General features: G+C 36.4%; 1 protein-coding gene across 8 annotated transcripts in view; it reads right to left on the bottom strand.

Moving 5' to 3' along the window:
- Ralyl (RALY RNA binding protein like) overlaps window positions 1-26870 on the bottom strand; it is an 806300-nt gene that overhangs the window by 185440 nt on the left and 593990 nt on the right. For all 8 annotated transcript variants that reach the window (XM_057790445.1, XM_057790446.1, XM_057790447.1 and 5 more), the window contains one exon: window positions 2393-2468. In XM_057790445.1, coding sequence (XP_057646428.1) covers window positions 2393-2468 — 76 coding nt within the window. The remainder of the gene's footprint in view (window positions 1-2392; window positions 2469-26870) is intronic.

Genomic DNA, 26870 nt, shown 5'->3' with positions numbered 1-26870 from the left:
TCTTTAAGTTTGGGAAATGAGACTGTGTCATCACAGGGTTCAGAGAATATTTGTTTAAACAATAAAGACAAGATAATAACATGGAGCCCCTCATGAAAACTGTTTTCATACCTTATCAGAGCATAGCCCATCTAAAAATATATTGCTTAATTTTCTGTTAACCAAGTGATATCATTGAAACAAGAAGCCTTTCTCAACACCTCTCTTAGCTATGTTGCAGTCAAATGATGAAATATGTCTTGGAGAATACCAATAAATTGTATGATACAGATCTCAATAGCCTGGAACAACTTGCTAAATCTAATTGAAGTAAATTTTAGAGAGACAGATGCAAAGTTAGCATTTAAAAAAGAAAAGTGTAAAGTACGTGAAGTGGCGCATAGGGCTTTACTGTAGAGCAGTTTTTCTTTTTGCTTTGTTTTTCAATAGTGGTTGTTAAAAAATAAAAATCTACACAAAACTTAAAAGCTCTGTGAAGTTACTATTGTGTTCTTTCTTAGATCAACCATACTTTACACTTGTTAATAATACATAAAGAGCACTTAAGGCCTGCATATAATCTACTTTGAGAACAGAAATAGCAACAGGAGAAAAAATAGAGTGAATAATTATCACAATCGGCCTTAGGAGAGTGTGGTGATCTGACTGAATATGGTCCCACAGATCTGGGAGAAGCACTATTTGAAAGGATTAGGACATGTGGCCTTGGTGGAAGAAGTTTGATCTTGGAGGGAATATGTCATTGAAGGTGTGTTTGTTGGTTTCAAATGCAAAGCCAGCCTCAGTCTCTCTCTTCCTTCCTGCTGCCTGTTGGTCCAGATGTAGAACTCTCAGCTCATTGTCCAACACCATGTCTGTCTGTGTGCAATCATTTTTCCTATATAATGATAGTGGACTGAAACTCTGAACCTGTAAACCAGCTCACAATTAAATGTTTTCCTTTATAAGAGTTGGCATAGTCATGGTGCCTCTTCACAGCAATAAAAATCCTAACTGAGGCAGGCAATAAAGTAATTGTATTATCTAGGTAAAAGAACTATATCTGTCATTCTGAGAAAATAGGCATGAGATGACATAGACAGTGTAACAAAATAAGGTGAACCAATTTGTAGTTGGAGGAATACTGGCGTATAATACATACTGACATGTGCTTGGCTACTGGTATCATTTTCTAATAGGCTGATTTGATAAAAAATAATAATTAATGTAACTTCAAGTTCTTGATCTACTGAAGAGGATTGAAATAAAAACACATCAAGTAGTATTCAGACACCCACAGTGTAGTATGTGAGATGGTCAGCAGCACAGATTGTTTATTGTTTTGGCAGCAAAACTCATATTCTCTGGAAGATCAGCAAGCATTCTTAACTGTGAAAGAATCTGTCTAGGTTTGTGAAATGATTATTGCTGTAGTTGGAGTATGAACAACTCTTTAAATTTCATGTATTAAAGCCTTTGTTACTAGCTGGTGGTGCTTTTAAAAAGGGGTTGGATGTTGACTTCATAAATGCATTAATCTACTGAATTCATAGAGAGCAGGCTATTAGAATGTGGGGTCTAGTTAAAGGAAATAAATCCCTGGATGCATGCCTCAGGATGCTGTACTTTAGTTCCTTTTTTTGTTGCCCATCTCCTGTACGTCACAAAGTTGGCAGTTTTGTTCCTCCCTGCCATTTGTCAAAAGCAAATGTTCTCATGATGAACAATACAGCCGTCTGTGTAGTGAACATTCAAAAACCATGAGCATCTTATTTTAAACTGTTTCTTGTAAACATTTTTGTGTAATCACAGATCATGATTGGCAAGTATATTACTATAAATGAGAATATTAAGCTCCTGTATAGTGTAAATATTTGTTATTCATGTTGGTTTAATAAAACTCTGCTTGACCAGTAGCCAGGCAAGAAGTATAGACAGGGTAACCAGACTAGGAGAATTCTGGGAAGAGGATAGGCAGAGAAGGCAGTCACCAGTCAGAAACCGAGAAAGCAAAATGAGAATGCCTCACTGAGAAAAGGTACGAAGCCACGTGGCTACACATAGACAAGAATTACGGGTTAATTTAAGTTGTCAGAGGTAGTTAAGGATAATCTTGAGCTAATAGGCCATAAAGATTATAATTAATATAAGCCTCTGTATGTTTCTTTGTGACTGAATGGCTGTGGGACTACCAGGCAGGACAGAAACTTCCATTTATATTAATGCTAAAGCATCTGCTATGACTCTTGGTGAGTGTGTTTGTGTGTGTGTGTGTGTGTGTGTGTGTGTGATTAATCAATAGAGTTTAATAATAAAGATTGTTGTTTTAAATTAGTTAATTATTGTCACATCATATTTTCTCATAAAGTGGCAAAAATTTCATATATGTAGTGGGATGGTATTTCTTACTTACCTATAAAGAGCAGACAGCGGTCTCTTGTTTCCAGGCTTTGGTCTATAAGGTTTGGGTTCCCCTGCCATGTTAATATCTGAAAATTAAAAACATAGCATTTTTTAAATAGCACTGATAAACAATTTGGAAACATTATACCTTAGAAAGTTTATTTTTTCTATTTACTTATGCAAATTATTTTACAATTTTAATTTATTAAATAATTTATTCTGTGTGTCTATGTGTGATATTTTACATAAGGTGCTTGCACTTGTTAGTGTGCCTGTAAGAACACATGCAAGAACGGAGCTGTGAGCATCCATGGAAACTGTGGGCCCACATCTAGTGTTCTTTTCTGATTTCAACTTTACCTTTTGAGTCAGGGTCTCTTACTGGACATAAAGTTCATCAACTAGGTAATGTTTTCCGGCTAATTAGCTTCATTGAACCTTCACACCAAAGCCGGAATTATGGGAACAATCCTATTTCCTCAGGCCCTTCGTGTGGTTTCTGAGGAATTAAACTCAGATTTTCATGTTTGGCAAATACTTTACCAGTTAAGCAATTTCTTCATTCCTTCTTACACAAATCTTATATGCTATTCTCTCTAAAATGTATGAAACATCTCCTTTACATGAGATATTATAGGGATTGTCACATACAAAAAACAATTAGACCCTTGATTTTCTGGATTTTATACCCTACTAGGAAAATAGAGATACTAAGAAGAAATTAAAGCACAAAAAATATATAATCAATTTGGATTTGATGTTTTATGCAAAAAGTGTTAAACAATGAGAGAAGAATCAAGAGGTGTAATAAAAACAAATATGATGATACCATTTCTGATTTTTAAATTATTTGAGAAATCTCTACAGTCATAAGTATTTATATGGATTATAGCTTTAATCCTTAAAGGAGGCATTGATTTTCATCATTATGTTATCACAATGATTATCATTTACTGAGGAAGACATAAAAAGACAACATTTATTTTGCAGCATAAATTGAATGATACATATTTCCAAGTTGGTCACATCTTAACTTCAGTAACTGAAAATGTGACGAAGAGTCTAAGGTTGATAAGAGACCAGAAAATGTGATAGTGCTTGGATACAATTGCTGATCTTGTGCTTAGAAAAATATTAAGCTTTGAAGAAATTAGAAAATTGGGCTTTAAAGAGAATCCTCTTTAGCTCGGGATGTCCTCAAATTCATGGTATTCCTCAGTCAAATTCAAGTATTTGTTATAATTCATCAACATAATAAGTCTATTTTAATCAATAGTATTATAATAATTAGGTACTTAAAAGACTAATTACAAAGCTGAATTCCTACTTTCCATTATTAAAAAAATAATATTTAAATACAAAAGGTAAATATGTAAAATTTAAGTGGTAAAAGAATGAGAACTCATTTATGATCTCAAAATATGGAATGACGTCTTAAACAGACATAAAAATAACACTGTTATTAAAATATAACATTTATGAATTACATTACATTAAATTAGGGTTTTTTTCTTATCAATAGCCACATAAAGACCACACAAAGACCAAAAAGCTATTGACCAAGGATTTGTTTCTCGAGTATAGGAATATGTCATCTTTGTCACAGGAATATGAATCAAAACACCAAAAATAAATTTGAGAAAAAAAACTAGTAACTTAACTTTATAGAAAAAGAATGTGATAAATAAACAAGAGTTTCTTATTTTCATCAGTAATTGGAGATAATTTAATATGAGTCACTGAGTTCACATTTTACAGGCTAATAATATCAGGTATTGACTAAGTTTCTGAGCAAGTGCAATGCACATACAATTTAAGTATTGGCATAAATTAGTGAAGCTACTTTTAAAATAATTTTGCTGTTTTAAATAACAATAGTGCTTAAAACTGAGTCAACAGATATGGAAGCAGATGCAGAGATCCACAGCCAGGTACTGAGACATGCTACTGGGAGTCCTGTTCAAGAGAGTGAGAACCTACATGGGACAGATCCCTTTGCATGTGGGTGGCAGTTGTGTAGAATAGTCTGTTTGTGGGACTCATAGTAATGGGATGAGGACTTGCCCCTGCTTCTTGAGAGGGCTTTTGGGGAACTACTCACCATGCTGGGATCCCTTTCCTAGTCTCTGTGCTGGGATAGGAGGTTGGTCCTGCCTTACCTTGATATGCTATGATTTGTTAACTCCCGTGGAAGGCATGCTCCTTTCTGAAGGGAGACAGAGGAAGAGTGTATGGAGGGGGGGGATACATGGGAGGTGTGAGAATAATACAGGAGGAGATGAAGAAGAGGAAATAAAATGTAAAATAAATGAAAAAAATAAAAATAGGTAGATAAAGAGATAAACAAACAGATAAATAGAAAATAAAATTGCATCATGTGTGATGACTGTGCTCCTAAAGAAATAATTGCATATGTATAATATATGATTTGGGAAATAATGTTCATTTTGATATACTTACAGATAATAGGACAACTACTTTGTGCAAGTTTAGAAAAGACAGTTTACAATAGAAAACTAAAGAGGAATGGAGAAAGATTTATAGCTACAGGTGACAATGTAGCCCTATTGATGAGCCCTAGAATCACAGCACTGAACAAAATTTATGTCACTGGAAAACACTGACAATATATATTTTATTTAAATTAATATGCAAATTTAAGTACTGATTAGGAATAAATTATAATAGGAATAATGGAAAGAAAATAAGAGATAAACAATTTACCAGAGGGTAACCTCTAAAAGGGTAGGTTTGGGAGGACATGAGGAATTTTGAAATCAAATCATAGAGCACTGGATGAGAGAATGTGGATTAAAATCCCAGTGTTACACATTTTACAAATATTTTATGTGTTTTATGGTGGGTAGTAAATCACTAAGATTGAGAATAACAATGACAATATACGTGTTATTTCACACCTGGTTTAACAACATCAGGGTTTAGAAAGCAAATGGATTGAAGTGAGATTGGGAGCTAATGTATAGGTTGTGGTAGGGACAGGACAATTGGGGTAGATTATTGAGTATAAGAAAACCATTAGAAATGTCAGTAAAGAGCTGGGCGGTGGTGGCGCACGCCTTTAATTCCAGCACTCGGGAGGCAGAGGCAGGCGGATCTCTGTGAGTTCGAGACCAGCCTGGTCTACAAGAGCTAGTTCCAGGACAGGCTCAAAAAAAAAAAAAAAAAAAAAAAAGAAATGTCAGTAAAAAGTAAAACTTTTATTTAAACTGGCTATACTATATGATTCCTAGTTGAGAATAAAAAAAAAGGTAGTGAGTCTTATGTAATTTAAAATAGGTACCATGAATGTCAAGGCTGTTTATAACTGTCCCTATGTGTTGTAGTTGGAAAAATATTAAAAACTGTAATGATAGCATAGGCTGCTTTTTTTGGGTAAATATAATTATATTCATTGTATATTTCTATATTTGATATCCTGATTTATAAAAAGTGAAAATGTAAAATTATCTTCATAAGTAAATAAACATATAACAAGTCAGTCAGTGAAAAATGTTGTCAGTATTCTTAAATTTTTTATAATGTGTTGTTAGTGGTTGTAAAAATACACTTAAGAGTTGACAGCTTATTAAAACCAGAGGAAGCCTTTCATGACAAGCTGCTAAATCTGTATTTTCAACATTATTAGCTTCCCATCAAAGGTATTAAGAATGTATATGAGGACCTGGAGAGTTGGTTAAGTAGGTAAGAACATTTGTGGCTTTTGTAAAGGTTTCAGGTTTTATACCTAATACCCATTATGGCAGCTCATAACCATTTGTAACTCTGATACCTGGGAATCTTATCCCGCTTCCAATTTAGATGGGCAAACAACATTCACACGATGTGCATACAATGTACTTATAAAGCATTCATAGACATAAAAGAACAAAATAATAATTTAAAAAATTATAAAAGTTTATATGAATCCTTAGTTTCCTCTTAGCATACATCAGCCATTTAATACAGATTTCCCCTTCAAATACATATAATATATATTTATATATGCATATGTATGACTCTTCAGTGCTCGGTTGATCCTCACACAAAGTTTGAGTTTATTAAACAGAGACCAGCACCTCAGTTAATCGTTATGAAGATAAAGCCTTGAAAGAACACAAACGAACTAATCTTTATATTAAAGGACCTGTAGAGTTAGAATATTTAATGACGTTGTGAGAACATCCAAGATTTGTTAGAAGCCAAAGATCAAATTATGATGCATCAAAAGCCATTGATCTTATGGGGTTCATAGAGAAGAGCAAATGGCATCTTGACAATGTTGCAGAGATCCCATGTTTGTTCTGGCAATGTGCAAACTACACACAAGCAAGGTACCTGGAAGGCTGATAAAACTTCAATTTGTATCCACTCTCATAAGCTAGGCACTTTGAAGTGAAACATTTAAACACAGAAAAATATCAAAGGTCACTTTTTAGGCTCCTGAGTTACAGATTCTTCTTACTAATATTTAGAATTTTTCTTAGTGTGTCTTAACTCTTAACAATGAGACACTTTTATCTACAGAGTTCATGTTTTAGAGCCACACAGTTGAGTCACACATACACTTTAAAAACTGCAAAAATAAAGCACAATAATGGTTTCTGCAAGTTAATGAATTTATGTTTAAAAACATTTACTTTAAGTATCTTTTAGAAAGGATTGTGCTTAATAACTATTGGGTAATTGTTTTGGTATAGCCTGCAATTCTCACTTCAGCTTCTGGTCATTGAGTATAAGTGCATATATTATTGGATGGCAGAGGCTGATTTTCTAGCTATTACAGTCATATTCTGCTGAAAAGTCCGGGTAAAATCGGGTGACCTTTATGTGTGTGTGTGTGTGCGTGTGCATGTGTGTGTGTGTGTGTGTGTGTGTGCTGATAAGGCCAAACTGGGTACTGCATATACTCTAGCTGATATCCTCTTCCTCCATCATGCTCTAGAGAGAGGAAGCAGAAGGGAACTTCAGCTTTGCTTCTTCTTAGGGAATGGGGTAAGAGTGTTGCTCCCCACCTGGAAATGGGGTGTTATGAATTTTTTAATAATCACTTTAAGCATTTACTAACTGCCCAGCAGAACAGATGTGTCATATTTTAATGTAATTTTTATTTTATTATTGCTTTTATTAGTTCAAATTAACATGAGAAAACAGATGAAGTGAAGCTATATTCCAAAACGTTATTTATTAAACCTCAAACTCAAACAACTTCAAAATCTCCTGATAGGCTAGTTACAATTATATCGCCCACAGTAAGCTAAAGAGCACCACATATTAACTATACAAAATTCCCTTTTTATTTGAACTGAATAAGCAAAACCATGATAGCATGGTAAAAATAGTGGTAAAGTTGTGAAAGTGAAAAGAGTCGATAAGCTGGAACAAGCCTGTCTTGAGGCAAATGAGACAGGTTTTATCCTGAAGTGTCTTTCTCAGAAGCAAAAAGCAGAACAGGAAGATACATTCATCTGAAGATTCTTAGGTGAGAAAAAACAAAAACCCAACTACTTCTCCAATACTTCATGAGGCAGAATCTGAGAAGATTCTGAAACACTACAACCCCCCCTCCCCAATTCATGAATTAATTGCCTCTCTGGGCAGCAACTTAACTTTATCACACTCTCCTCGCTGCAGTGACTGCTGTTTGTGCTCTTTGACAATGAACTTCTGAAGAGCTGTCCTCATTTCACCAAACTTTGTTCGTCAGTACCTGTAGTGTGTTTTGCTCACTATATCAGTCCTCAATTATTTTATTGTTAATATAATATATACAGGCCAGAAGACATGTCTTTTCTGGAGTTTACTGTTCTAAGTAAGCTATATCTATACATTCACTAAAGTGAGAGTGACTTGAATCCTGTTTTGAGGATGAAATTATATAGGCTGCCAAATTAGTTGGTCAATTTAGAATAGGTTGGAAAAGTGATATTTTGTCTATTTCACAAATGTTTAATTCAAATATCCTAATGCACACGCAGGAATATTTTTGAACACCACACTTGTTCACATTTAGTAGAACACAGCCCTCTCACAATCCTGGTTTGTAAGATATCTTGACAAACTTGGAATTATTTATTTGCCATAGATTTAATTTGAAATATTCTGGTTTTTAAGGTTAATGGAAACTTTTATATTATTTATTATTTGACTAATACAGTAAACTGACAATTCCTACTATATTGTACCACTTTCTATATTTTTAACCTTGGTGTATGAGACATATCTAGTGTAACAGAATATTTATATTGACAATGCTTTTTTTAAATTAACAACAATGTTTTTCTGAGGAGTTACTTAAAAAGAAAATCTTTGTACTGAGAGTTATTTCCCTCCTTTTTCCTAGGTTCAAATAGATACCTAAATAATTCAGCTATGGCATGCAGACTGCCAAGAGTAGTCATTTGGAATATTTTATTGTTCACATTTAGAAGATTTAAGGACTCATTACCATTCGGTTAAATGAAAACTCAGGAGATAAAGGAAACTCTCTGTTATGTTTGATAAGGGAATGAGTATAACCATATAGTAACCCAAATGTACACCTATACAACTAAAAAGACTTTCTTTTCAGACATTATTAGTTCTGATCCCAGAAACACTGTGAAATAAAAAGTGCAGGAATAATCATTTTCCTTTTTCAAATATAGATATTTTAGAACCGAGATATCAATACCATTAGCTCTGCTTACTACAAGCATTTTATTGCTGAGCACGCACCATGTTAAAAGCATCGAACTATCAGAAAATGATGCACCACACCCCTGCAATGTGAGATGACTATCTCAGGGTTAGCCTTGAAAGGGACTGCATTAGATTTACAAAATTATCTTCCCCCTCCCCTACATCTCACTGCTCTTTACAAGATTTTGGAAACCATACAATCTAGACTTCTGAAGCCCAGTTTCTTGGTGGAAAGCAGCCTGAAGAGCAATGTGTTCTGAGTTGGGGGAGATTGGTGCTATGGGGGAGGTGGACATGTGGTTAAAGAGAACTTCAGGGAGACATGGGCAGCACCTCTGTGAGAAGCACTCTGGGCTACCAATAAAGCTGCCTGAGATTTACTAGCCATGTGAATTTATGACCCTAAGATTTCCTTGACCTGCACAGAACTATTTGTTTCTCAGAGGGAAAAATGCACTGTTCTTGCAAATGCTAAGCACAGTTGTCCTGTGCTCCATAATGCCAAGGATTTTGAGCCAAAAGCTATATTAAAACAATTTTATATTGCAAAAGTAAATGACTTCCTAATATTGTTGTTTTTCCATTCTCAGAATAAAAGTTAGTTTTAACATTTGAAATATGCCCTTAATAGTATGTTAAAATATTCACTGTTCTGAGAGTGAAACTGTAGTCTAATTTTACTGAGTAGCCACTGAATTGTGACCACTTTAATGAGACTGTGGACCTAGTTTCATAAATTAGTTCTGACACAGCACTATGGTGCATTGGCCTCTGGTTATTAGAATGCTAATGCAAAGATCACCGGCTGGCCAGATGCCCATTTGTTACCAGAGAATGCTCTGTGCTGTGGGGTCTGTCTGCAAGGACAAATAAGAGTGAAAACTGGAACTTCTTCCTAATCAACTGCTAACTTTTTTCCTTGTGTTTCATTCATTGAGATTCAAACTGATTTCTTTTCCAGGAAAAAGTGAAAAAGAACAAAAGAAATATATGCACCCAAATCTTTGGTAGTTGCTATATTTTTTATAGATTTTACATGAAGAATTTGTCTTTATTTTTTGAGAATTGCAAACACAAGTGCTGTATTTACATCAGTTACATGGTGGGATGGTTGGAGAGAGGAGAAGATGATAATCTTTCCCCCACAAACAACAGACTATCTAGCAGAAGCCCTAGGAACAAGGCATGGGGAACCTCCCTTCAAGTTATTCTTCATTGTGGAGAAATACAAGATTCCCAAAACAGTCCAGGCCATTGCTGTTGCAGAATCTGAAGGTAAGATTCTATGCCAAAAGACACCAGGAGCTGTGTGCACAGGATTTGAAAGAACTGATCTGGAAGCCTCTTCCCTGAAGACCAGGCATGCTTTGTAAGCTTCCAAGAGGGAAAAACAATGAACAGTGCTACCCAGTTGTATAGCCTATAATTCACAATGTCAGGCTTTGCAAGACACTACAATGGAACAACAATGGCACTTTAATCTCCACTTACCAAATTGTGCTTACTTGGATTTAAAGCCCGATCAGTAAAAGGCAATTCATACCTTTTCCTGTAAAGGTAATTAAGAACCTATGGCTAGTGAGGTTGTAAGCCTGAAGGAAAACCCATTGCTGTCAATTGTTTCTAAACCAATATAGTTTCTAACAGTATTTTAAATATTATGTCTGTAGATAAGTACAGCTCTCAGCCTTTCAAAAGAAGGTTATTCTTGATGCAGATGGAGGCTAATGCAAAACTCTACAGTTGGTCAACCCCAGTTGAGATATCTAAAATGTAACTTCAATATGAAGAATTAAAAATATATAATCAACCATTTCTTTTCATTGGTCAAATAACTGTTGAATATAGAAAACATGGTGTGAGCTGGGGAAAGCATTAGGTTAATTGATGCACCCATGAGAGTAACACAGAGTGGCAATGAACAAGTTGCTACCTTACACATGTGATGACTCATATAGAAGATGTCAACTTCACAGTCCATGAGCACCATTCCTCCTTCTCTAGAAACAATAATGTGTTGCAGAGTCTCTTCTTGGCCCATGAAATAATTTCTTTCAAGATGCCAACTCTAAACTTAAAATTTCCAGAGAACCAGAGAACTAAGTATGAAAAAGACTGATCTGTTAATTAAGTTGAAGACAAAAGTTACTGTCCTTCCTTTTCCTTGTGTGCTTTTCTATCAAAGCTCTCTGTGTTAAAATGCCTTCTAGTTCCCTAAAAATATTAATGACATGAAATTTGAAGCTGTGTGACTTTGGCATGAGTTTAATCAACTACTGTTCCACTCTAACTTTATTTAATAGAGAACATAGCATGTTTTCATACAAGCTATAGAGCCACAAAATGATCATAATTACAAACATAAATACATAAGAAAAGCCTGGCGGTGGTGGCGCACGCCTTTAATCCCAGCAGAGGCAGGCGGATCTCTGTGAGTTCGAGACCAGCCTGGTCTACAAGAGCTAGTTCCAGGACAGGCTCCAAAACCACAGAGAAACCCTGTCTCAAAAAACCAAGAAAAAAATACATAAGAAATACAATTTGGTTGACTATTTTCCTATTATTTTATATTTTAAGCTCATAGGTAAGTTTTTGGAAGAATTCTTTTAAATTCCATGAACATCTTTATTTCTACAGAGTCTGAAATCAAGGATTAAAATTAATGAAGAATTAAGGATAAAAATGAATTTAATCATTTTTATTGAGAGTAATTATTCAGAAACCAAGTTAACCAACCATGAAATTTAGATAAATGTTTTCTAGTGGTACTCCATTCAGGAATTTGACCTTAGTGCATCTGTGATAATCTGCTGGAGACCTGCAAAAGTGTGGCCAAAAATATATCATTTCTCCATGAACTAAGGAGGGCTCATAGGAATCCAGCACTGCTGACAGACTATTGCCAATCATTGGCATCTGGAAGACTAGGATGTGATCTTCTTCAATGGGGTAGCTAGTGATGGCTAATGTTTCAGTTTTTTTTGTCCTCACCTATGCTCATGACAACAAGTATATTTAAACCCAATAGTGCACACACACACACACACACACACTTGAGCAGATATATATACACACAAAAACATATACATATATTTACATATATTCACAAACTACATACACACATTCACACACGCAAACATGTGCAGATACACACACACTCATACACAAACCCACATACATATATTCACACATAACACACACATGCTCACACACACAGCACACATACATACAGATACATGTATATTTAGACATGTACACATACACAAACACACAAAACGCACAACACAAATTCAGACAACCACACAAACCACATCAAAGTAGGAGAGGAATTGTTAAGGAAAAAAAGAAGTTTCCCTGGGAGAGAGAAGGTATTGAGAGAACATACTGAGGGCAGTGGCAAAGAAAATTTATTATACACATAAATTAAACAGTCTAAAATAAAATATAATATATATTCTTATGTATTTATGGATAAATAAAGAAAAATATTATGATAATTAAGCTTATAACTATATGGATAAAAACCAAGTTTGGTGATGAGCTGGGTGTAGTGACACATAATGAAACCCTGTTTGGAAACAACAACCCTAATTTGTTTTATATTCATCAGGTACATTTAGCAGTGCTTAGTTCAGTGCGTGCATTACAATTATTTGTTTTCATGCATAAATATAACCTTTTAAATTAAATTCAATAGAAAATCTGGTTTTACTTGACAACATTCAAGTAAACATTTTCACACTAATAAAACAGAGACCTCAATGTGAATGCTTCTTTTTCTTCTTACCATTTATATCTTTTCATATGTGTACTTATATTTTCCCCTAGTTTCTTATTTATGGCTCCGATTAACTATTTATAGCACTGCAGTTGTTTTGTTGGTATTTTATACTTTACATATAAAACATTAAGTGTAGGATCTAAATATATTTTTCTACAGAGTAATACACAGCTCTGACAGAGCACTCATCTTCATTATGTAAAAGCCTGTCAGAAATGTGGCTTCCAGGTTCTACACCAGTCACAGTCATTCATAATCTGTGTTTTTGACAAGATGCTAGGTGATTAAATATACATTTCAGTAGTGAAACTTTGGGCTATGACATGTATTCTTTGCCTTCGGTTACTTGAATCTTTTGTTTGTTAGTTTATGGTTGTTTGACAGTTTCCTGATGTGAGATTACCCTCTGTATGCTGTGAATACCATTGGTTAATAAAGGATTGCTTTGTATCTATAGCAGAACAGAACTTAGCTAGGCAGGGAAAACAAAACTGAGTGCTTGGAAAAGGAGGCAGAGTAAGAGAGAAGCCATGTAACCCCTCTGGAGAAAGATGGAATTTTACCCAATAAGCCACAGACACAGGGCAGTACACAGATTAATAGAAATGGGTTAAATTAATATGTAATATTCAGCCAATAAGAAACTAGAGCTAATGGGCCAAGCAATGATTTAAATAATATAGTACGTGTGGTTATTTTGGTTCTGGGTGGCCGGGATAAACAAGTAGCCTTCTCCTAAAAGCGGCTCATTACTAGTTTCCTACATTGATGTAATGAATTTTAGTCACATTTTCTCCTCATTGTCTTCTTTCTTCCTCTACCTCTTTACTGGCATCCTTCCTCACAAAAGACCCCCTACTACTTTTGTATGTGGTCCGTGGAATTACAACTTCTTGCCCTAGCATATGTGGGAAGTTATTCATTTGAACAAGGGCAACTCATTCATGGCTAACCTACTGAAAATAGTGACACTCTTTCCCCAACTACCTTCAATTGTCTGCATTTTCCTCTTAGAGAAAGGTGGATTCTGAGGATCCTTCTCCCACCTGCGATGTGCTGTTGAGGAGCATAGTCTTGTAAAGTGAGTTAATGAGTGTACTAGCAACCTCATATTCAGAAGGTGTCTCTTTTGCTGCATGTCTCAACAGTCTTACTAACCCTTATTTTAAAGCCTAAAATTTTAAAGCACAATAGTATTCAGAATTCTGAGGAGAAAAGAATAAAAATTTTAAAGACACTCTTGAAACTACTTTGTGAATGGGTTATAGTAATTCAAGCTTAAACCCGTCTTTGAAGATTGCAATAGTTGCCACTGTGTATTTATCATCTAATACTAATGATATGTTCAAACAGGTATACAAACCTGCATGGACTTTGTATTGTGGCCCTTGCTATTCATTCACTTTGCTTTAAAGGTGTTAAGAAATAATATGCTATTTACATAAGATATTACTAAAAAGAAATATTTATCAATACTGTTAACTCTTACTTAAACAATATGTTCCGTAAATGAAACACTTTTTTTTTTGGTTTTCAAGATAGTGTTTCTCTGTAGCTTTGGAGCGTGTCCTGGAACTAACTTTTGTAGACCAGGCTTGCCTTGAACTCTCAGAGATCAACCTGCCTCTGCCTCCCGAGTGCTGGGATAAAAGGTGTGCACTACCACTGCCCAGCACCATTTTAATTTAAAATATGCATTACCTATAATCTATAAAATCTACTGGCAAATGGCCAATTGCAGTTTTCTATTTCAGAATAGTGTGGAGGCCCAAAAATATGAGCCTATTTCCATGTTGACCAAAGGTCAGAGAGTTGGAACTTACACCTATTTCTTCAATGTTATTGTGTTTCTATCTCAAACAAAGGTCCCACCTAGATTAGGTCAGAGACTTCTACTCTCTCAAAGTGTCAACATGTAGTGATGAGGAGCGGCGGGGCTGCTCCCCACCACCACCCGGCTAGCTTTACCCAAAATAATTAAACGGAAACTGTATTCTTTTAAACACTGCCTGGCCCATTAGTTCTAGCCTCTTATTGGCTAGCTCTTACATATTGATCTAACCCATTTCTAATATTCTATGTAGCACCACGAGTTGGCTTACCAGGGAAGATCTTAACCTGCGTCTGTCTGGAGTGGGAGAATCATGGCGACTCCTGACTCGGCTTCTTTCTCCCATCATTCTGTTCTGTTTACTCCGCCTATCTAAATTCTACCCTATAAGAGGCCAAACAGTTTCTTTATTAATTAACCAATAAAAGCAACACACACAAAAAAAAAAAAAAAAAAAAAGAAAAAAAAAAAGCCGGGCGATGGTGGCGCACGCCTTTAATCCTAGCACTCGGGAGGCAGAAGCAGGCGGATCTCTGTGAGTTCGAGACCAGCCTGGTCTACAGAGTAGTTCCAGGACGGGCTCCAAAGCTACAGAGAAACCCTGTCTCGAAAAACCAAAAAAAAAAAAAAAAAAAAAAAAAAAAACAATAAAAGCAACAGATAGAAAGATGACCCCTCTCCATCATCAACAGGTGTGGATAATAGTCAAACTTATATTTCAGGATAGAGAAATAGATATGTTTCTAACTCAGCATAAGTCTAAGGATTCAACTAAGGTTCCAGTTTCTTTAAGGAGATAACATTGAATTTCAACCAGGGAGTTGTTGGCCTACAGAATGTTTTAGTCTCCAGTGTGAGCGTGACTTGTTTTGTTCTAGCAACAGAATGTTTAACTATTGATGTAGCCCATGACCTTCAACTGGTCTGTTAATTTCCTTATGTCATATTAATGCAGTTGTTTGACTTATATCTACCTTTTGGAGTCAGGGGTATTTGAAGCAACTGGAAAGTAAATGCAGGTAAATTCAGTCTTCACTGGAATTCCCTCCCAGTACTATTCTTTTTTTCTTTTTAATTATTTATACACACGCCTTCATATTCTTTACTAATATTTCTAAATCCCCATTCCTTTAACCTTGCAAGAGGTGTTGTTGTCAAGGCTTGTCCCCAATAGAATAGATCATTTTTATCCTGTTAATTTCATGTATAAACCAGAAAATCACTAAATTAAACCTTAAATAATCAACTAATTAATGGCTTGAGATGCGGTTCCAGGTATTACAGATTCTCTTTTAATTTCTTGTCTTCTTTCCTCTTACTCCCAAATGTTGGGATTATAAACTTGTGCTGGCAATTCTTATTCAGAATTTTAGGAGATGGCTAGCATTTAAAGAGCCCTTCATGCTAAGAATATAAACCTGAAAGATAGAGCTAAGAGGGAAAGAAATATGAGTATTTCCCCAAGGCAGGAGAGGAATGGGCACAGTATGTCTCAAAAATAAAGAGCCACACTAAAGTAAGTATAAGGACATGCAAGACTCAATCATATAATATTTACCAACATGCTGCTGAATCAAACTTGGAGATCTCAACATGTTCCTCCCCATGTCCATACCACATGGTTAGCTGCTTCTTCCTTCTTACCATTGTTCCCATAATGATAAAAGATTATAGAACATGCTCTTCACTGTATTTTAGACATTTGTTTCTCCACTGCTTTAGTATTCTCAATCATCCATGAATCAATTACTTTCTCTTTCAGTGTTCTATTGTTGTTATTTCCACACTGCATCTTAGTGCCAGTTGTTAATTCTGTCCACTCCTCATTCGATATCCTGATTTAATCTTTATAATTAAAGGCATTATATAATTATATTAATTATAATTAAAAGACCGTCCTAATGCACGTTCATATGTTATATTTACTGTCGTTTGTTTATTGTTATGACATCTGCCTCCTGTCCAAAGGAGGATAGAGATCTTTGATTTATTCATACATATTTTTAAAAGTGATTTCATCACCAGTACCTATAATATTTGGTTTGTATAAGTGCATGGCAGGGGTTAAGCTTGTGAACAAGTGAATCAGGGAATATAAGTGTATTATATGAGCTTCTGTAGCAACACAGCTGAGTAATGAACAAGGTTAGGAGTAGGAAAGTCTTCGAGATTTAACATCTAAATTGAATATTTTCTTGAGAAGAAAATGCTTTTTAACTGAAATTATTAAAATTACCTAGTTTTGAAAATTAATTATTGAATCATTAACTTTGCAGGTCTTTAATTCTATAAGATAAATTGCAAATCACCTTCCTAGACCTAGATGGAGGGGGGAGGACCTTGGACTTTCCACAGTGCAGGGAACCCTGACTGCTCTTCAGACTGGAGAGGGAGGGGGAAAGGAGTGGGGGGAGGGGGACAGGAGTGGGAGGAGAGGGAGGGAAATGGGAGGCTGGGAGGAGGCGGAAATTTTTTTTCAATAAAAATTATTTTCCATTTAGGCAGCATTAATAGAAACATTGATAGATTAGTTTAATATTCACAGTTGTATAATTGAGCACATTCTGTGTTTTAATTATTTTTAGTTTGAAAACTTGTTTTATATACTGTGTGAGGGGTTTTGTTTATTTGTTTGATTTTGAGTCAGAGTATTAATGTGTAGCCCTGGTTGATCTGGAACTCCCAGATATATCATATGGGCTTCAAACTCATAGAGATCTATTTTCCTCTGCCTCCTAAGTACTGAGATTAAAGGCATTATTTTTCTTATTTGTAGTTTTCATAAACTCTATCAAATATTTTAATATTTCATTTATCATTAGTTTTCTTGATACTGTTGAAACTTGCAAATGATTCTAAGTATAATGACATTTTTAATTAAGTCAAATTTTAAAAGGGAAAGTTTTATTTTGAATTTTATATTGAAGCATGCAAGTGTTTCTGTTCAAATTTTGTATTGGGGTTTTGCTTTGACTGGTTTTCACAGAGCCCACTCCTTTGTAAATGATATAAAATTTAGTAAAATTGTCTGAACATTCTTCTCTCTTAGAAACTGTCAGTGCCTCCTAATCATCAGCATTGACAGCTTCCCTTCTCTCTGCTGTTGAAGAAATCTAATTACAAGTGGGCTGAAGTAAAGGTTTTTGCTTTCCATTCAAGAGATTTTTTAAAAAGAATTAATAATACAATATACATCAAGAATACACAACCAGGTTATATTACATGAGAAAGAAATCAATTTTAAACAAAAAAAGAAAAAATTGTAATCAAAAAAGATGCATTACAAGTAAGGGGAATATGTAGATGGGTTAATCATTTTAAGAGATTAGTTTGGTCATGGAATTTAATAAAAAAATTAAAAGCATAATAAACTTAAAAATGAAATTTTAAAAAATAACTTTCACATATTTTGGAATTTTCATTGTTTGATTTTTTATTTCTGTAGCAAAATATTCATCTTTTCCTTTATGAGATTTTTCTTAGTTATGAATACTTTCTTTTAAAGAGTAGAAAGCAAATGAAGTGGCTCTGCAGTTCAGATATACACCGTCACATCTGCGATCCTCAGGACCCACATGGTAAAAGGAAAGAATTCACTCTCTGTGGTGCTTTGAATGAAAATGTCCTCCATATTCTCACAGGAAGTAGTAAATTAAGAGGTGTGGCCATGCTAAAGAAAGTGTGGCTGTTTTTGAGTAAGTGTGTCATGGGGGGTGAACTTTAAGATCTTAGATGCTCAAGCCAGGCTTAGTGTGACTGCACTTTCCAGTTGACTGTAGATCAGGATGTAAGCTCTCAGTTACGTCTCCGCATTTTCTCTGTCTGCATGCCATGTGCCACCATGCTTCCATCATGACCATGGCTTACTGGGAAAGATCTTAACCTGCATCCATCTTGGAGAGGAGAGCTACGGCATCTGCCTGAATCTACTTCTTTCTCCCAGCATTCTGTTCTGTCTACTCTGCCTACCTAATTTTCTGTTCTATCAAAGGGCCAAGGCAGTTTCTTTATTAACCAATGAAAGTAACACATAGACAGATTACCCTCCTCCATCACAGCATGGTGGTGAAACTGCCTTAGTGACTTAGAGAAGCTAGGGAATAGGCATGTTTTTAGAGTCAGTTGTAGCTAGAATATAGATATTCATAATTGTGTCCATAGACTCATATACTCTACAAATGAATACACATTGTCCTGAATCACATTTATCAATAGATTGTGTAAATGTTACACAAAAACAATTAAAATTCTAAGAATGGGTTGAATTGATTATTTGAAATGTTGGGTTTTTTTGAAAAATAACCTGAAGAATAATTTAAATTCAGGTTCATTTGTCTAGAAATTACTTGAAAACCAAAATGAAAATGTCCGTATGAATGACAAAGGTCTAAGTTTCTAAAAATTTGTATTGCATTGTATTTCACTCATTATTTATTTGTGTGTTTGTGTGTGTATGTGTTTGTGTTCCAAATATTTGTGAATGTATCTGTGGATGTTAAAGGACAACTTTAGTCAGTGTCTTAGTTAGGATTTTTACAGTGGTGAAAAGATACCAAGACCAAGGCAACTCTTATAAGGGAAGACATTTAACTGTGGCTGGTTTCAATTCAAAAGTTTAGTTTGATGTGGGATTACCCTTAGTATGCTGTGAATACCACTGGTTAATAAAGGACTGTTTTGAGCCTGTGTGGGCAGAATAGAGGTAGGTGGGGAAAACTAAACTGAATACTTGGAGAAAGAAGTCTGAGTGAGGAGAAGCCATGTAGCCCCACTAGGGTCAGACACCGGAACTTTACCCAGTAAACCACAACCTCGTGGTGATTCACAGATAATGGAGATGGGTTAATTTAAGATATGAGTTAGTTAGAAACATGCTTAAGCTATTAGCCAAACAGTATTACAAATAATATGGTTTTTGTGTGATTATTTCAGGACTGAGCAGCTGGGAACAAAGAAGTGCTACATAGATTATTAGAAATGGGTTAATCAGGATGTGAGAATTAGCCAATAAGAGGATAGAGCTAATGGGCCCAGCAGTGTATAAAAGAATACAGTTTCCATGTAATTATTTTGGGTAAAGCAAGGCGAGAGCTGGGCCGCAGCCCGCTGCTCCCATCACTACAAATTGGCACCCAATGTGATGGACTAAATCCACTTAAAAACCCGAGAGGGCATTAAAAAAAGGGAGAGAGGCTGTGCTCTCCCAGACCCGCCCTGCCTGCCTCCTTCTTCCCTTTGTCCCTGGCTCATTGGGCTACCAGGTGTCCCTGTGTAGGTGCTGAGAAGTTCCATCTGGACAGCTGAGTGTGTGCTATCCAGGGGTGGACTGTCCCAGAAGAGAGCACAAACCCTCCTTCCCCAGCTCCTGCTGCAGGGCTTTCTTTCCTACACACGCCCTCTCTCCAAGCCTGCCTTGTCTGCAAGGTCCTTTGCTGAGGAACAGCTTCCTGCTCCTACACTAAGGCTACCCACTCAGAGTGGTGAGTGCCTGCCTACTGGGTAGGCCTCAAGAACCCCTGAAAGGGAGTGCAGGCACCTCCAGCTTGTGCTGCAGGGTCGCCTGTGTTCTACTCGACCCCACCCTACCCTCCCCCCCCCCCCCCGCATTCGCCCTTTTGTCCGCGGGTCATTGGACTACTAGGCATCCATGTTTTGGTGTTGAGGAGTCCATCTGGAAGGGAATGGTTCCTGCCCCTACACTGAGGAGATACACCCAGAGAGTTAGTCACAGCAAAGACTGGACCAAGACACCAGGCCTCTCCTGGCTTCATTTAAAAGAAGAGATGGGCAGGCGCCAATGCAAGAATTCCTCCAACAACCTGAAAGGCAACGTGACATCAACAGAATCCAGGAATCTCAAAACAAGAAGAATTGTACACCCTATTCCAGAAGAATTAGAAGAATTCGACTCAAAAGTGAATTATATGAAAATAATAGAGGACCTTAAACAGGAGGTGAAAAACTGCCATAATCAATTAGAGATTACAAACCAAAAGGTAAAGGAAATGAATAAATCTCTAGAAGTTACCCAAGAAAACCAAGAGAAACAAGAAAAAGCAATCAAAAAGTTAAGGGAAACGGTTAAAGACTTGAAGAATGAAGTGGAAGTAATAAAGAAAACAAAAACCGAGGGAAGGATGGAGATGGAAAATTTGGATAAACAAACAGGAACTACAGAGACAAGTACTACCAACAGATTAAAAGAGATAGAAGAAAGAATCTCAGACACTGAAGATACAATAGAGAAAATAAACACAGTGATCAAAGAAAACAGCAAAACCAACAAATTCTCATGACAAAACATTCAGGAAATCTGGGACACAATAAAAAGACCAAACCTAAGAATAATAGGGATAAAAGAAGGAGAAGAAGTACAGCTCAATGGTCCAGAAAATATATTTAATAAAATTTTAGAAGAAAACTTTCCCAACCTTAAGAAAGATACTCCTTTGAAGGTCCAAGAAGCATACAGAACACAGAATAGACTGGATCAAAAAACAATCACCTCATCATATAATAATCAAAACACAAAACATACAGAATAAAGAAAGAATATTAAGAGCTGCAAAGGAAAAAGGTCAAGTTACTTATAAAGGTAAACCATTCAGACTTACACCTGACTTCTCTATGGAAACCATGAAAGCCAGAAGGTCCTGGATAGATGTACTGCAGGAACTAAGAGACCATGGATGCAAGCCCAGACTACTATACCCAGCCAAACTTTCGTTCACTATAAATGGAGAAAACAAAATTTTCCAGGATAAAAACAATTTAAACAATACGTAGCCACAAATCCAGCCCTACAGAAAGTAATTGAAGGAAAATCACTAACCAAGGAGTCAAACAATGCCAACAATAACTCAGACATCTAATGAACATTCACCAGCACAACTTGAAGAAGGGAAACACACAAACTCTACTACAAAAAAAGAAAGAAAGAAAGAAAGAAAGAAAGAAAGAAAGAAAGAAAGAAAGGAAGAAAGAAAGAAAGAAAGAAAAAATGACCGGAGTTAACAACCACTGGTCATTAATATCACTTAATATCAATGGACTCAACTCACCTATAAAGAGGCACAGGATAAGAGATTGGATATGAAAAGAGGATCCAACATTCTGCTGTTTACAAGAAACACACCTCAACCACAAAGACAGACATCTACTCAGAGTAAAGGGCTGGGAAAAGGTTTATCAAGCAAACGGACCTAAGAAACAAGCAGGTGTGGCCATACTAATTTCTAACAAAGTTGAGTTCAAATTTAAATCAATCAGAAGAGTTGGAGAGGGACATTTTCTACTCATGACAGGAACAATTAATCAGGATGAAGTCTCAATCCTGAATATCTATGTCCTAATATAAAAGCACCCACTTATGTAAAAGGAACATTACTAAAACTCAAGGCAGTCATCAAACCACACACGCTAATAGTAGGAGATTTCAACACTCCTCACTCACCAATGGAAACCTAACAGAGAAATAAGAGGATTAAGGGAGGCAATGAATCATATGGACTTAACAGACATCTATAGAACATTCCACCCAAATAGGAAAGAATATACCTTCTTCTCTGCAGCTGATGGAACCTTCTCGAAAATAGACCACATACTCGGTAACAAAGCAAACTTACACAGTTACAAAAATAATTAGTTACCACCTGTGTCCTATCAGATCACCATGGATTAAAGTTAGAATTCAACAACAATGCTACCCCCAGAAAGTCTACAAACTCATGGAAATTGGACAGTCAACTACTGAACCACACCTGGCTCAAGGAAGAAATAAAGAAAGAAATAAAAGTCTTCCTTGAATTCAATGAAAACGAAGACTCAACATACTCAAGCCTATGGGACACTATAAAAGCAGTGCTAAGAGGAAAGTTCATAGCAGTAAGTGCCCACTTAAAGAAAACGGAGAAAGCACACATTGGAGAATTATTAGCCCACCTGAAAGCTCTAGAAAAAAAAAGAAGCAGACTCACCGAGGAGAAGTAGAAGACTGGAAATAATCAAACTGAGGGCTGAAATCAACAAAATAGAAGACAGAAAACAATCCAAAGAATCAATGAAACAAAGAGCTGGTTCTTGGAGAAAATCAACAAGATTGATAAACCCCTATCCAAACTAATCAAACGGCGGAGAGAGAATACGCAAATTAACAAGATCAGAAACGAAAAGGGAGACATAACCACAGACACAGAAGAAATTCAGAGAAGCATTAGATCTTACTACACAAGCTTGTATGGCACAAAATTAGAAAATGTAAAAGAAATGGACACTTTTTTAGATAAGTACCATATACCAAAGATAAACCAGGACCAGGTGAACAATCTAAATAGACCTGTTGGTAGCGAAGAATTAGAAGTTGTTATAAAAAACCTCCCTACCAAAAAAAGCCCAGGTCCATATGGCTTCAATGCAGAATTCTACCAGAACTTCCAAGAAGACCTAATACCTATATTCCTTAATGTATTTCACAATATAGAAACAGAGAAGTAATTGCTAAATTCCTTTTATGAAGCTGCAGATACTCTGATACCTAAACCACACAAAGACACAACCAAGAAAGAGAACTACAGGCCAATTTCACTGATGAACATCGATGTGAAAAGCCTCAATAAAATACTGGCAAACCGAATCCAAGAACACATTAGAAAAATTATCCATTATGATCAAGTAGGCTTCATCCCAGAGATGCAGGGTTGATTCAACATACGAAAATCTATCAATGTAATCCATCATATAAATAAACTGAAAGAAAAAAATGATATGATCACTTCATTAGATGCTGAAAAAGCATTTGACAAAATTCAACATCCCTTTATGTTAAAGATCTTAGAGAGATTAGGGATACAAGGGTCGTACATAAATATAATAAAAGCTATTTATAGTAAGCCGACATCTAACATCAAATTAAATGGAGAGAAACTCAAAGCTATTCCACTAAAATCAGGAACACGACAAGGCTGTCCACTCTCTCCATACCTCTTTAATATAGTGATTGAAATTCTATCGATAGCAATAAGACAACATAAGGGGATCAAAGGGATTCAAATTGGAAAGGAAGAAGTTAAACTTTCATTATTTGCAGACGATATGATAGTGTACATAAGCGACCCCAAAAACTCCAGCAAAGAACTGCTATAGCTGATAAACATCTTTAGTAGCGTGGCAGGATACAAGATCAGTTCCAAAACATCAGTTGCCCTCCTATACACAAAGGATAAGGAAGCAGAGAGGGAAATCAGAGAAGCATCACCCTTCACGATAGTCACAAATAGCATAAAATATCTTGGGGTAACTCTAACCAAGGAAGTGAAGGATCTATTTGACAAGAACTTTAAGTCTTTGAAGAAAGAAATTGAGGTGGATACCAGAAAATAGAAGGATCTCCCTTGCTCTTCGATTGGGAGGATCAACATAGTAAAAATGGCAATTCTACCAAGGGCAATTTATAGATTCAATGCAATCCCCATTAAAATCCCACCAAAATTCTTCACAGATCTTGAGAGGACATTAATCAACTTCATATGGAAAAACAAAAAACACACGATAGCCAAAACAATCTTATATAATAATGGATCGTCTGGAGGCATTACCATCCCTGATTTCAAACTCTATTACAGAGCTTCAGTATTGAAAACAGCTTGGTATTGGCATAAAAACAGAGAAGTCGATCAATGGAACCGAGTAGAAGACCCTGATTTTAACCTAAAAACATATGAACACCTGATTTTTGATAAAGGAGCTAAAAGTATTCATTGGAGAAAAGAGAGCATCTTCAACAAATGTTGCTGGCAGAACTGTTTGTCAACCTGTAGAAGAATGAAAATAGAACCATATCTATAGCCATGCACAAAACTCAAGTCAAAAGGATTAAAGACCTCAATATTAGTCTGAACACACTGAACCTGATAGAAGAAAAAGTGGGAAGTACTCTACAACATATGGGTACAGGAGATCACTTCCTACGTATATCCCCAGCAGCACAGACATTAAGGACAACATTGAATAAATGGGACCTCCTGAAACTGAGAAGCTTCTGTAAAGAAAAGGACACTGTCAATAGGACAAAAAGGCAGCCCACTGACTGGGAGAAGATCTTCACCAACCCTGCAACAGACAAAGGTCTGATCTCCAAAATATATAAAGAACTCAAGAAACTAGACTTTAAAATGCTAAATAACCCAATTGAAAAATGGAGCACTGAACTGAACAGAGAATTCTCAATAGAAGAAATTCAAATGGCCAAAAGACACTTAAGGTCATGCTCAACCTTCTTAGCGATAAGGGAAATGCAAATTAAAACAACTTTGAGATACCATCTTACCCCTGTCACAATGACTAAAATCAAAAACACCAATGATAGCCTTTGCTGGAGAGGTTGTAGAGTAAGGGGTACCCTCATCCATTGCTGGTGGGAATGCAAACTTGTGCAACCACTTTGGAAATCAGTGTCGTGATTTTTCAGGAAATTTGGGATCAACCTACCCCAAGATGCAGTAATATCACTCTTGGAAATATACCCAAAAGATGCCCTATCATATGACAAAAGTATCTCAACTATTTTCATAGCAGCATTGTTTGTAATAGCCAGAACTTGGAAACAACCTAGATGCCCTTCAATGGAAGAATGGATGAAGAAAGTGTGGCATATATACAAATTAGAGTACTACTCAGTGGTAAAAAACAATGATTTCTCGAATTTTGCTTGCAAATGGATGGAAATAGAAAACACTATCCTGAGTGAGGTATCTCAGACCCAAAAAGAGGAACATGGGATGTACTCACTCATAATTGGTTTCTAGCCATAAATAAAGGACATTGAGCATATAATTTGTGATCCTAGAGAAGCTAAATAAGAAAGTGAACCCAAAGAAAACGTATAGTCATCCGCCTGGATAGAGGAAGTAGACAAGATTGCCGGGCAAAAACTGGGAACTTTCGGGTGAGGTGGCATGGGGCTAAGAGGAAATGGGGTGAGAAACGTGAGAAGGGGAGGATGGGAGGAGTTTGGGGGAATGGGATGGTTGAGATATAGGAAGGGTGGATATGGGAGCAGTGAAGGATATATCCTAACTAAGGGAGCCATCTTAGGGTTGGCAAGAGACTTGACCCTAGAGGGGCTCGCAAGTGTCCAGGGAGATGTCCCCAGCTGGTACCTTGGGCAACTGAGGAGAGGGAACCTGAAATGACCCTATCCTATACTGATGAATATCTTACGTATCACCATAGAACCTTCATCTGGCGATGGATCGAGATAGAGGCAGAGACCCAATTTGGAGCAACGGTCTGAGCCCTTAAGGTCCAAATGAGGAGCAGAAGGAGGGAGAACATGAGCAAGGAATTCAGGACCACGAGGGGTGCACCCACCCACTGTGACAGTGGAACTGATTTATTGGGAGCCCACCAAGGCCAGCTGGACTGGGACTGAGTAAGCGTGTGTTGAATCTGGACTCTTTGAACATGGCAGACAATGAAGGCTGATGAGAAGCCAAGGACAATGGAACTAGGCTTCAATCCTCATACATGAACTGGCTTTGTGGGAGCTTAGCCTGTTTGGACGTTCACCTTCCTGGTCCTAGATAGAAGTGGGAGGACCTTGGTCTTCCCGCAGGGCAGGGAATTTGGACTACTCTTCAGTATCGAGAGGGAGTGGGAATGGAATGGGGGGAGGAGGAGAAGAGGAGTGAGGATAGGGGGAGGGGAGTGGGAGGAGGGGGCAATATGTGGGAGGAGGGGGAGGAAAATGGGAAACGGGGAGCAGGGGGAAACTTTAATTAAAAAAGAATAAAAATAAATAAATAAATAAATAAATAAATAAATAAATAGAAATCCATGAATGACTGCACTGTTGCACAAATATTGTTTAGTGGTAGATGCCTGAGCTAGGGTATGTTCCAGACTTTTCAAATGGCTCTGGAATGTTCCTTTGACCCTACGTTTTTGTAATTTAGCTGTGTTTCTGTATATCTATTTTTCCAGTTTATTTTGTAATTTTATGATTAAAATTGGAAATATTTAAAAAAAGGGGAGAGAGAGTTTATTTAACACAGTTTTTTGCTGTTTGTGAGTGGCTTGCCACAAAGAAATTTTCCTGACTCAGCAGCAGGAAAAAACTAGTGTTTTAAAATGCTGGCTTTCTGGGTTATGCCGCCATTGTTATCTCTGTCTGGCTCCTGCAGGAGACAGAGCTTTTGAGTG

The sequence above is a fragment of the Chionomys nivalis genome, chromosome 16 (assembly GCF_950005125.1).
Source record: "Chionomys nivalis chromosome 16, mChiNiv1.1, whole genome shotgun sequence".
Classification (NCBI taxonomy): Eukaryota; Metazoa; Chordata; class Mammalia; order Rodentia; family Cricetidae; genus Chionomys; species Chionomys nivalis.
This window is presented reverse-complemented; position numbering and strand designations above follow the sequence as displayed.